The sequence below is a fragment of the Poecilia reticulata genome, chromosome 9 (genome assembly GCF_904066995.2).
Source record: "Poecilia reticulata chromosome 9, P_reticulata-male-v2, whole genome shotgun sequence".
NCBI lineage: Eukaryota > Metazoa > Chordata > Actinopteri > Cyprinodontiformes > Poeciliidae > Poecilia > Poecilia reticulata.
Genome location: NC_088838.1, coordinates 1,766,898 through 1,780,356, shown reverse-complemented (window position 1 = coordinate 1,780,356; position 13,459 = coordinate 1,766,898). Strand labels below are relative to the sequence as shown.

Below are 13,459 nucleotides of genomic sequence, written 5' to 3'. Positions count from 1 at the left end.
CACCAACATATGTGGAAAATTTCTTTGCGGACTTCAATGAGCTTCTATCTCTCATATGTATCGATTACGATTGTTTGATAATTGTCAGTGATTTCAACCCCCAAGACCGAGGGGCTAAAAAGCTCTGTAATATATTAGAGAGTTTTGGTTTAACACATGTCAAACAAGCAACACACACTCATGGACACACACTGGACCTGGTTATCAGTAAGGGTGTGAGTATTTCCAATGTCTCTGTAACTGATATTGCCCGGTCGGATCATTTTGCTGTTTTCTTTGACAGTTCTTTATCCGTTAACCCACTTGAACAAAAAGCTACCATCACAAAACGTACTTTCACAGAAAACACAGCAGAAACATTTAATCAAATCTACTCTTCTTCCTCACTCTTAAGTTATAGTGACATAGATAAGTTGGTGGATGATTTTCAGTGCAAACTTTCAGATATCATTGATTACATTGCCCCCACTAAGGTGAAGGTTGTGACTGGTAGGAAGAAATCTCCATGGAGAAATGCACAAATAGTTCAATCTGCAAGACAACTCTGCCGCAGGGCCGAACGGAAATGGCGTGAAGGTCAACTGCACGTCTATTGTGACATCTACAAAGAAAGACTACGTAACTATCACACAACACTAAAACATGCAAGAGAGGCTTTCTTTGCAGATGTCAAACAAAAACACCAACAACGCTCGAGCTTTATTTGCTACTGTTGACAGGCTCACAAATCCTCCAATGACGTTGCCACCTGAACTTCAATCTAATGCCGCCTGCAACAAGTTTTCAAGTTTCTTTTTAGAGAAAATTCAAAAGATCAGAGGATTAATCTGCACATCCACTCCAAAGACAGTACCAATGCTATGCCCAAACAAAACAAATGCAGGAAAAATGACCCAATTTCAACTACTTAATTATAAAACCCTAGAAGAAATTATAAGTCAATTAAGCTCCAGTTCCTGCTGTCTGGATGTCCTACCCACACATTTCTTTAAGAAAGTCCTGCCTGTCTTTGCTAATGATCTGATCCAAATACTAAACTCATCGCTCTCTTCAGGTGTTTTCCCCAAGGTTCAATCCTAGGACCCCTTCTCTTCAATATTTATATGCTCCCAATGGCTAAGGTTATAACAGGACATAGGATTAGCTACCACAATTATGCGGATGATACACAGCTCTACATCACGATGTCACCAGGTGACTCTGAACCCATCCAATAGATGCTTAGAACAGATCAATGTGTGGATGTGCCAAAACTTTCTCCAGCTGAACAGAAACAAAACTGAAATTATTATCTTTGGACCTAAAGAGGAGCGAACCACAATCAATGCACAGCTTCAGTTATTACAACTAAAAACCAGCGATCAGGCCCGAAACTTGGGAGTAGTGATGGACTCTGACCTGAACCTTCAGAGCCACATTAAGACAGTCACAAAGTCGGCGTTCTATCACCTGAAGAACATCTCTAGGATTAGAGGACTGGATCCTCTCAGGATGTCTCAGCGCGATCTAGAGAAACTCATCCATGCGTTTATCTTTAGCCGCATTGATTACTGCAACAGCGTCTTCACATGTCTGACTAATAAATCAATCAAACAGCTGCAGCTGATCCAGAACGCTGCTGCTCGCGTTCTCACTAAAACCAGGAAGATAGAGCACATAACACCAGCTTTAAAGTCCCTACACTGGCTCCCTGTAGCTCAGAGAATAGACTTTAAAATACTGTTGTTAGTTTATAAATCACTGAACGGTTTAGCACCACATTAAAGATCTGTTATTGTTGTACCAACCGTCTAGACCGCTCAGATCTTCTGGTTCTGGTCTGCTCTGCATCCCCAGAACCAAACGAGGAGAAGCAGCATTCAGCTTCTATGCACCACAGATTTGGAACAAACTTCCAGAAAACTGTAAAACAGCTGAAATACTGGGTGCCTTTAAATCTCAACTTAAAACCCACCTGTTTAGAGTTGCTTATGGCTAAATTAGGGTTAAGAGTGCGGATTCTGATGTCTCCCATGTTTTTATATCTTTAATGTTTTTAATTTCTGTTCATTTCTTTTCTACGTTTTAATGATGTAAAACCCCCCGGAAAACGTCCCAGTTAAACGACGTTTAACTAAAGTTCTACGGGGTTTAGAGTCCCAGTTGATGGAGTTTCAACTAAAAATCTAGAGGTTGGAGTCCCTGTCAAACGGTGTTTTTGACTAAAGTCCCTGAGGGTTAGAATCCCAGTTAAACGACATATAATTGAAATCCTAAAGGGGTGCGGGTTTTAATGTTTTTTTTTTATCTCCTTCTCTTTCTCACTGTTTAATGTCACTTGCTGTTTTTATTTTAATTATGTAAAGCACTTTGAAATGCCTTGCTGCTGAAATGTGCTATACAAATAAAATTTGATTGATTGATTGATTGAATAAAACAGAAGCAAAACCTAAAGAATAACATATGCTAACCAGAGCTGCCTAGCCCTCTTAGCAAAGGAAGAGAAAGGAAAATGTCATGGGGTCCTCAAAAGTTCTGATGCCACAGAAAAATGCCCGGTTTTATTTTTTACATTCCTTTCATGTCCGATGGTGTTGACAAAAACAAGTTGGAAAATATATAAAAATGATTTTTAAGTCAATTTATTGATATTTTTATAATTATTTATTTGAATACTTATACATAATTGTCATATTATCTTAATATTCCTTTATTTGTTTTAAACTATTATGAGTTCTGCTCCAGGACAAGGGATTTTACAGACACCATCCACCTACTACAAAGTTTAAAATAAAAATATTCAGCAAATATTCAGGAAAACATACATTGTTGTGCTCACACGGCCCAGGTTAGTTTAGTCAGATATTTGAAAAATTATATTTTGTGTATATTTTATTCATATGTTGTGCTTTATCCGTCTGTTTTGTCCCTCTTCTCAAGAATCACATATATATATATATATATATATATATATATATATATATATATATATATATATATATATTAAAATAAGAGTGAATGTAATTAACGTATGCGCCTCTCAAATACATATCGTAAATTTATATTATACCGGAAAAGATAGCATTGTGCATAATCCTAAGATGTTTGTTTTGACCTTGCTGGTTAAAAACACACATTGGTCAGCTACAGCAGCGTATCCCTCACTTTCGCAACGCAAGAAATTGAAACAAATTTCAGCCACAGACTACAAAAATGCTTAAATTCGAGGCCTGCTCTTGTTGTTAGCTACAGTTAGCATTACAAAATGCTAACTTTGTGTGACTTGAGGTAATCTAGCTGGGAACTCAAATAACTTAAAACATGTAAAACTGTATCTCCGGGGTTCTGCCTGCGCTCACCTCTCGGTCCTTCAGTCCTAACAACAACACTTCTTCCATTAAGGTGAGTCGTGTTTCTTTGGAGTCTCCGCTGTCGTCATGATCCAGCTCCTCTCCTCGGCGGAGCTCCGGCTCCTCGCGGCCCACCTCGCGATCTTTGTCGGTAGCGGTGCGCGAGGCTTCTGTGCGCCTCTGCACGAGGCCTGAACTTCTTTGAGTCATGGAAGTCATTAGTAGGAGAAGAGTTGGTTCAACCACGGCGGAAAGTACACACCACTGACTGCCCTACCGTGGAAGGTTCATCCAGTAACCTGTCAGTCACAGAGGAACAACATATAGATTCCCTAGTCGACAACAACAGCCTGATCAGCCACCCGTCTGAAGAACTGCCCTACTTCCTTGAGTTCTTCTGTCTAAATGGCGCCTTGTGGCCATTTGTGGTACCAAACTTATACCGCTGGCAGACTGGGGGAACCCAAATATTGAAGTTGGTGAGATTTGGCTCACCCTCCTGTCGTCCTCATTTTCTGTATACACCCTGTGTCCTCCGGGTCAAAATGACCCGTCTTCACTAAACCCCCAATATAAGCAGCTTAATTGAATTTTAAACACCAAATTTCATCTTGTATATTGTCATTCACCACAAAATGTGTGAATACTTGAGTTTTCCCTCTCCACTTGAATTTCTATAGCTTAAGAAAATAAAAAAATGTGCAAAAAGGAGTTTTGAATGCATTCTTCATCTCAGTGACTCATTTTCTTTTACTTTTCTCCAGTGAACAATTTAAGAGAATGTACAATACAAAAATATGAAAAATAACATAACCCATTCAATTAATTAGCACATGTAGGGCAGTATGCAAGTGCACAGCCTTTGCAGATATATGTCTTACACCTGCAGCACACAGTATGTGTTTTACAGTCCTACTTTTGAGGGCAGAACTGACATCTCTTCCTCTTACTTGGCTTAGCTGGGGAAGTGGCTGTGGTAGATGGATCCTCAGGTTTATCAGGAGCTGCTGCACTCTGAATAGATTTCACAACTGCTGCTGAGGCTTCTGTGCGGGGGACATGCTTCCTTCTTTCAATGAGTGGAGTTACAAGTGCCTTTCCTAGCTGCTCCAGGAACACCCTCCTCTTGTGCTTACGAGACATCCAGGTTGGGTTGATGTCTCTCCAAATCACAAAGGCATTGTAGGAGGACACATCAATGATGTTGTGGAAGATGACCAGGGGCCAGCGGGCGGTCATTCTTCTGCAGCTATATGTTCCAATCACCTTATCTAGGTTGTCCACACCTCCTTTGTTGCGGTTGTATTCCAGGATGATGATTGGCTTCCTGTCCTCACGATCACTAATGTCGCCGTCTTTGTGCAGTGTGCTCAGAAGAACTACATTCTTGTTTTTCTTTGGGAGGTAGGAAACTAGAGTGGTGGTGGGCGTGAAGGCAAACTTTGAGGAGAAGACCTCTCTCTCCTTTGACGCAAGCAGTGCAGGTGGGAGCTCAGGCTTGTTCTTTCGAACTGTACCAACCATGGTGATCTTCCTCTTCAGGAGCTGCTGTCCGAGTTCATAAGAGGTGAAGAAATTGTCACATGTCACATTGTGACCCCTCAGTCCCTCTGTCACATCAAGCACAACTCGCATCCCCTGGTTCTTCTCTGGGCATCCACTGGTTGACTTCCCAGTATAGACTTGCATTTTCCAAGCATAGCTTGATTTGGCATCGCAAGCCACCCATGACTTGATCCCATATTTTGCTAGCTTGCTGGGCATATACTGCCGGAAAGGACAACAACCTTTGGACAAAAGACATTAGCATCAGTGATTAGTATCAGTGTCACAGAAAACAGTCAAAGAAATCAATAGTGAAAATCACTTTTATTACAAATATGAAAACAGATTACCTCTAAATGGAACCAGTTGCTCATCCACTGTTACATCAGGCCCTGGATTGTAGAGGTAGGGCAACCGCTTCACCCACTTGTCCCATACCTCTCTTATGGCTGCAAGTTTGTCTGTCACACGTCTTGTTGGTCTTGATTCACGGTCATCAAATCGTATCAGTCTTGAGTAGATGTGAAAGAGTTTGAGTGGCATTGTGGCTCGGAAAATTGGCCTTCCACTCTCTGCATCCCATAGACTAGCTGCAGCCTCACCTCGGGACCTGTATACACCTGCTAGGATTAGCAGCCCTAAGTAGGCCTGCAGGTCAATCTCATCCATCTTTTTCCAGCTGTCTCCATATTTGCGAAAACCCTCCAGATTTGTCATCTCCAGGATTATTTTTTCTATTGCTGGTGTGATAAACAGGTAGAATGTAGAAACAATATCATGGGCATGAGAAACGGCATACCTTGTGGGTCCTGGGGTCATCTTTATAATGTTTTGTTCTGCATGCCTGCCGTGTTGGTCATATGCCGCTGAGGACCATGTTATTTTGCCATTTTTTGAAAGGAAAGTCTCACTTTCAGCTTCAGGGTTTTCTTCTTCTTCTGAAGATGATTCATCATGCTCTGGGTTGTATTCCTCTCCATCTTCTTCGGATACATCCTCTGCTTCCTCTTCTGAATCAGAGTTATCTTGCTGGACATGTGAGAAAATCGCCTCTAAAGCCTCTTCAGTGTTATAACGCACACTCATGGCTTCAGCACAGACACAATTCGGGGTCCTGTTATGCAGGACCTTTATAACCTCTTGAAATAACAGGTGTTCTTCTGAAGTCTGCGAGAACACCACCTGATTTGCCTTGTTTACTTCTGCTACTGATTTATCTGAGACACAACTAAAACTTTGTTACATTTTGTGGTTTATAAATAACTCTGTGACCTTGATTTCAACTCCATTTGCCTCACGGGTCATTTTGACCCGAAGACCATCTTTGAACCATTTTTTGTACAGCTTACATGGAAATGTGAATAAAAACATTTAACTTTTTCTATTGTATGGGCCAATCTAGGAAAAGTCTTAAAATCTCAAGTTAAAAAAATAACATTTAGGGGATTTTTGGGGGGGGTTTAACACAGTGGCGGGTAATTTTGACCCGAAGACAACAGGAGGGTTAAGTGACGCCCAATACTTTCCCAAGTAAAAATAAAAGTATACTTTAGTGTGTTAAATTTTAACATACTTTAGCATACTTTGATTAATGTATTTTAACTGTACTATTTTGGAACAACTAATTTTGTGCCTAGTATATTTTAGTAGTATTTAAATAGTATTAAATTACAACTTTTAGTATACTTAAACTTACTTTTTTGTAACAACTACAAGTACTACTTAGTGTACTTAAAGTATACTTTTTAAATGCAATATTTAAGAGCTTGATTATTATATTTTGAGTACCAATTCTGTCATAGAATATTAAAAATATATTTTGAATATACTTCAAAGATATTTTAAATATACCATTAATATATTAGTAATGTATTTAAATTACACATTTTTTATTTCCTGGTATTGATAAATTACTATTTTAATTCGTAAAAGTCTTTATTCCTACGTTCCTATTTTGTACATTACATGCATAACTACACTACAGTACTTATATTGTTTTAGGCTACAATTACATGGAAAGATTAATTACACAAGATGTTCAACGTAATTAAAATATTTTGTTTTATTACAGACATTTTAAAATTGTCCAATTTTACTCAAAATTTTACATAAATTATCAGTTTACACATCAAAAGTGAACACAATGAGCATGAAAATGTAAGTGTGACAAAAAAAACATAAAAGTTATTACTTTAAAGAAAAAAAATAATTACATTGTGCTTTCAATATATTACCATTTTGGTAACACTTTATTTGATGGGGTGTGCATAAGACTGACATGACATTGTCATAAACATAACATAAAACCTTTCATCCAACTTTAAAAGCAAATTCTCATTAAAATTGTCATTATTTACTGAGTGACACTTCATGACACTGTTAGTATGTTCCTAACATGAGTGAGGATCAACCACAGAACATTCCCATTCCCTGCACCTTACAGAAACCTACAAAAAAGAACAATAGAGCAATTAAACAGAGAAAGCATTTGTATTTTAAAGAGTACAGAAAAATGGCAAATAAAAAAATAATACTTACAATTTCAAGACGTTGTGGACTCATCGTGTATGTGACATCATCAGAACTGATGATGATTGGGACCGGATGCCTCGGGGAGGAAAAACATTTATGGGTGTCTTCTTTGCCTGTTTGTGTTAGAAGTAGAAAAAAATAGTCAGCAATGTCATAGAATCAGTTGATATTTTCAATTACTATGAAGCTGTTTCAAGTGTGGACTTAAGGAGACAAACTACCTTCAAAGCTTTCCATCCATGATCTGAACACACTGATCCTTGCAGGGTGGTGAGGGGGGCTGGTGGTGTCCATCTCTAGCAGTCATCAGATGAGAGGCAGGGTTCACCCTGTACAGGTCACCAGTCCATCACAGGGCCCTGAAAGCCAACAACAAATAAAATGTGTGAAAGAGAAATGTTAAATTAACAAGGGTAAAACTTCTGTCCAGTTACCTTTAAATCAAATTATGTTTATTAAGCACTTGGTGTTGGTAACACACCAGTTTTTGTTGTTGAAAATGTAGCTTGCTCCTCATTAAAAAAAAAACCCCAAAACAAAACAAAAAAAACACTTACATTATGAAGACAATGTGGACGTTCATCCTCAGAGCTGGTTGGTGACGTGGTGGAGCCACAGCCTCTTCTGAGACAGGAAAGTCTTTAGGTTTCCTAACACCTGATTTCTCTGGCTTCCTCTTTCATCTTCATTTGCTTAGACTGGAAACATATGTTGAAGATAAAAACATTGATGAACAAGTTATAACAACAACCTCACAGTATCAAAGTCTCTCTGTCTTATGGAGCTTAATTAAAACCAGGTTAAGTTTATGAGTAAAAGTATAAGTTGCAACAAACAGACACTGGACAAAAAGTGGGATTTTTGATAGCTATCGACACCTACAATCATGGCCAAAAGTTTTGAGAATGATTCAAATGTTATTTTTTACAAAGTCAATTTGCATATACTCCAGAATGTTATAAAGAGTGATCAGTTTAACAGCAATTAATTGCAAAGTCAATATTTGCCTAGAAAATTAACTTTATCCCCCAAAACACATTTCAACTTCATTGCAGCCCTGCCTTAAAATGACCAGCTAACATAGTTCCAGTGATTGCTACATTAACACAGGTGTGGGTGTTGATGAGGACAGGGCTGGAGATCAATCTGTCACGATTAAGTAAGAATGACACCACTGGACAATAAAAAGAGGCTGGTGCTTGGCATCATTGTTTCTCTTCTGTGAATCATGGTTATCTCTAAAGAAACACGTGCAGTTATCATTGCACTGCACAAAAATGGCCTAACAGGGAAGAAAGAGTATCGCAGCTAGAAAGTTTGCACCTCAGTCAACAATCTATCGCATCATCAAGAACTTCAAGGAGAGAGGTTCCATTGTTGCCAAAAAGGCTCCAGGGCGCCCAAGAAAGACCAGTAAGCGCCAGGACAGTGCCTCACAGTGCATCTGCATGCACTGTGAGGCGGAGACTCTTGGAGCAAGGCCTGGTTGCAAGGAGGGCAGCAAAGAAGCCACTTCTCTCCAGGAAAAACATCAGGGACAGACTGATATTCTGCAATAGGTACAGGGAGTGGATTGCTGAGGACTGGGGTAAAGTCATTTTCTCTCATGAATCCCCTTTCCGATTTTTTCGGACATCTGGAAAACAGCTTGTTTGGAGAAGACGAGGTGAGCGCTACCACCAGTCTTGTCTCACGCCAACTGTAAAGCATCCTGAAACCATTCATGTGTGGGGTTGCTTCTCAGCCAAGGGAGTCGGCTCTCACAGTCTTGCCTAAAAACACAGCCATGAATAAAGAATGGTACCAGAATGTCCTCCAAGAGCAACTTCTCCCAACCGTCCAAGAGCTGTTTGGGGATGAACAATGCCTTTTCCAGCATGATGGAGCACCTTGCTATAAAGCAAAGGTGATAACTAACTGACTCAGGGAACAAAACATAGAGATTTTGGTCCCTGGCCTGGAAACTTCTCAGATCTTAATCCCATTGAAAACTTGTGGTCAATCATCAAGAGACGGGTGGAAAAACAAAAACCTAGGAATTCTGCCAAAATGCAAGCATTGATTTTGCAAGAATGGACTGCTATTAGTCAGGATTTGGTCCAGAAGTTGATTGAGAGCATGCCAGGGAGAACTGCAGAGGTCCTGAAGAAGAGGGGTCAACACTGTAAATATTGACTTGCTGCATTAACTCATTCTGTCAATAAAAGCTTTTGTTACTCATAATATGATTGCAAATGTATTTCTGTATGTGATGAAAACATCTGACATACACACATGAAAACCAGAGGGCAGCAGATCATGTGAAAATACACTGCTCAAAAAAATAAAGGGAACACTTAAACAACACAATATAACTCCAAGTAAATCAAACTTCTGTGAAATAAAACTGTCCACTTAGGAAGCAACACTGATTGACAATCAATTTCCCCTGCTGTTGTGCAAATTCAATAGACAACAGATGGACATTATTGGCAGTTAGCAAGATACACTCAATAAAGGAGTGGTTCTGCAGGTGGGGACCACAGACCACTTCTCAGTACCTATGCTGTCTGGCTGATGTTTTGGTCAGTTTTGAATGTTGGTGGAGCTTTCACACTCGTGGTAGCATGAGACAGACTCTACAACCCACACAAGTGGCTCAGGTAGTGCAGCTCATCCAGGATGGCACATCAATGCGAGCTGTGGCAAGAAGGTTTGCTGTGTCTGTCAGCATAGTGTCCAGAGGCTGGAGGCGCTACCAGGAGACAGGCCAGTACACCAGGAGACGTGGAGGAGGCCGTAGGAGGGCAACAACCCAGCAGCAGGACCACTACCTCTGCCTTTGTGCAAGAAGGAACAGGAGGAGCACTGCCAGAGCCCTGCAAAGCAGGAGCAACACCGTTCAGAAACTACCGTAATCAGTTCTGTTAAATCTAATCTTGGCAATTTTTTCTTTTTCAACCCTAATAAATGTGATATTCAATTGACCTGTTATGACTCAAATTTTGGGTGTCCGCCCCCCGCTGCTGCTGTTGCATTGGTGTGGAAAACCTGGAGCAGCAGAGATATCTGCAGCTTAGATGTGTATGTTTACTGGTTTAAAAAAAAACTTTGGGGTTGTGGCTTATAGTCCAGTGCGGCTCATCGTTCGTAAAATACGGACTATAATCCTTTCCTGGATTTATTCTGTGAAGAACCCAGAGAGGGTTATTATTTATTTCATTAGTAGTGTTATTTTTTTCCTGACTTTTTTTATGTGAAGAACCCAGAGACGGTTATTTGATTGTGCTTTCTGGAAAACGATATATATTTTACATTTAGGCACTCCTGCAATCGTCACACATTTTCTGTTACAAACTGACTCAGGCCCCCCACCTGATAAGGGAAAAGTTATGTGGCCCTCACAGAAAAAAGTTTGGGGACCCCTGCTGTATCATAATATCTGTTCTGCAAGGAATTTTGGCATCCATCCAGTATTAAGCTCTGTAAATCACGTTTGAAATTTTTCACTTTTAAGTTCAACTCACCGGAATACAGGTCATGTTTGCTTCATCCTCTTGCTCCGAATCTGAATCACTGGAGTCAAGGAAAAGATTAATGCTTTGGTGATCTTCTGTTTCAACTGAAACACCTGAAGCAGAGCAAAGTATTAAAACAAGCCTACATTCTATATGTTCACTTACAAAATCCAAAAACAATAGTCTATCTAAATTCATAACATGTTCATTTGCTCATGTACACCCCAAAATAGTGATACATTAAGCAAGTATAACACATACAACATCCTTAAAACAGTTACTTAAAAGCACCTACATGTAATGGATGTACAGGAGGTGATTAAAGCAACTGGTGAAATAGACAAACATCTAATTTGCAAGCTATTTTTGACTAATCTTCTACGTAGCTAAACAAACTTTTTGAGCCTTTTTCTGAATTCCTATTTTCCTTACCGCATGATTACTGTTTTAACACAGAGAACTTTTATGTGCCATTAGAGTAATATACTACACAAATTGTTTTGATTTATTTTGTTTATTTTATTTAAGTTTATTTGATGGGGACATACACACGTCGACAGACAAACTGAACAGAACAGCATCATAGTGCAATAGCAATAGCTAATTCACAGCACTTGTCCCTAGTTGGGTTTTTAAACAGTACCTCTAAAAACTTGGAAGTGATAATCATTTAAAATAGCACAACATAATGTTGACAACATATACAAACAAACAATGAAACATAAAACATCAAAGACGGATACAGTTCTGTTTTTGACATAACTAAAGTTTTGTTTGTTTTTTGAACGTACTAAAACTGGTTACAGACTTTAAATCAACAGGAAGTGAGTTCCAAACTGCAGATCCGTCTGTATTCCAAGACGGATTTATTCCAAGTTGGTAATTTTACTTCCTATTGTGTTTTGGATTCTGAACATCTTTTCATTTCTCAAACCCCTGAACAATGTCTATTCAAAGTAACTACTTTTGGTTTAGCAAACCCATTAGTAGTGATGGGTCCGACAACACCGATGCGTCAGCGCATGCATCAAGCCCATAGACCAAAACCCGTGTCGGTGCGCGTATTGGTTTCAGCAAGTCACGTGACCGATACAGGAACCGTTTCGAAATGACATTAACGCGCCAAACTGTGTTTATATGGAAGCGAATCTGTCAAATGCATTTTTCAAACGAATTCTTAACCTTTTACAACATCAACTATTTAGCAGCCTCAAACGAAAGATTTCCACAGTGTGGGATCATTTTGATTTTATATTGGAAAATAAATTTTTGATTTTTGTTGTTTCATCCGGTTCTTGTCAGTTTCTACTTGATCTATCTGAATCCAAATTCAGCTGAAATTGACTCTTAGTTTACTTTTATATTATGTTCTGCAGGTTAAGTGTCGCATATGTTTGACTAATCTGTCTTATTTAAATAAATCCACCTTTTCAATGTTGAGGCATGAGGCCAGGCATGAGAATGAAGTCGATACACCTAGATAAACTCAAATATACAGCCATTCTACAAATTACTCAGTTGCTTTTTATAAATTATTTCATATACAGTGAACCCTTGCTGTAACGCGGTTCACTTTTCACAGTATCGCTGCTTCGCAGATTTTTTTGTGCAGTTTTTTCCCCCAGTGTTCTGCGTCCTGATTGACCATATGAATGTTAAAAATAGTCTCCACGCTTCTTCTCTACCTGAGTGCCAATAACGTTACGGTGTTTAATACAGATTGGCCATTCAGGAGATGGAAACTGAAACGTTCAATGAAACGTCTGCTGGAAAAAAAAAAAAAAACTGTGGCCAGAGTCGGCGCAAAACCCGACAGCCTTTTTACAGCCTATGTATTAGATCAGAGAACGTGCTGGTATCAACATCCTGGCGACGTTCAGTTTGTCACCTACTGCCGAGATCAACTCAAAACCTTCCGCGACCGTAATTGAGCACCCCTATTGATTAAATATGACTGTAGTTGGAAAACAAACACCTGCGTTAGCTTACCGTGCAACGTGTGGGCAACCGGAGGACTCCTAGACGGACAACAGCGGTGCATAGACATGCACCTTTCAGACGAAAGATGGCCTCCGATGCAGATCTCTAAGGCTTGCCACTCTCATCCTCTCAGCTCAACAAAAACTCTTTCTTCGATGCTCCATAGAGCTGCCTCTGTATATTGCAGTTCACTTACGATGTAGAGAAAAGTCTGCTCCTTATAGTTGGATCACAGCTGGTAGCTACGAAGGCGTCCCGAACCTTCAATCGTAAGCCAACTTCAGCGGCCGCTTCGTCCAAACTATAAAAACTCCCGACGGTGAAGCTCTGAGCCCATGAGAGCCGCCAACTAAAAGACGTTCTGTCTGAGCGGCCACACGAAAAATAAAGTCAGGAGTCATAACACTATTTTCTAATGAAGTTAATGATCTTCAGCTTATGCCCCTTTTCCACCGGCCCGCCCGGCTCGGCTCAGCTCGCTTTCCTTGTGTTTCCGCCGGCCTTTTCAACGGGGCTGGCGCTGCTTTTTTGGGTCCTGTTTCAGAGCAGGGTCAGCAGGGCCAGCCCGGGTTTGGT

The 13,459-nt window shown here is 39.9% G+C and overlaps 1 protein-coding gene and 1 long non-coding RNA gene across 4 annotated transcripts in view; both read right to left on the bottom strand.

The window, feature by feature from the left end:
- The window catches only part of golph3a (golgi phosphoprotein 3a), a 36,483-nt gene extending 32,733 nt beyond the window's left edge, over nt 1–3,750 (bottom strand). Inside the window, exon 1 of the mRNA XM_081611198.1 lies at nt 3,339–3,750. Coding sequence (XP_081467324.1) covers nt 3,339–3,548 — 210 coding nt within the window. The 5' untranslated portion in view covers nt 3,549–3,750. The remainder of the gene's footprint in view (nt 1–3,338) is intronic.
- Nucleotides 3,751–6,911: 3,161 nt separating this feature from the next.
- On the bottom strand, nt 6,912–13,431 carry LOC145552977 (uncharacterized). 3 transcript variants are annotated; one of them, XR_014089135.1, is made up of 7 exons: nt 12,893–13,431; nt 10,913–11,016; nt 9,947–10,264; nt 7,964–8,104; nt 7,628–7,765; nt 7,413–7,519; nt 6,912–7,321 (listed from the first exon to the last, which is right to left on the bottom strand). It is a non-coding gene; the product is annotated as an uncharacterized LOC145552977 (long non-coding RNA). The 3 variants fall into 3 exon arrangements; XR_014089136.1 differs by having other exon boundaries at nt 10,036–10,264; nt 12,893–13,429; XR_014089134.1 differs by lacking the exon at nt 9,947–10,264 and having other exon boundaries at nt 12,893–13,412.
- Nucleotides 13,432–13,459: the final 28 nt, after the last annotated feature.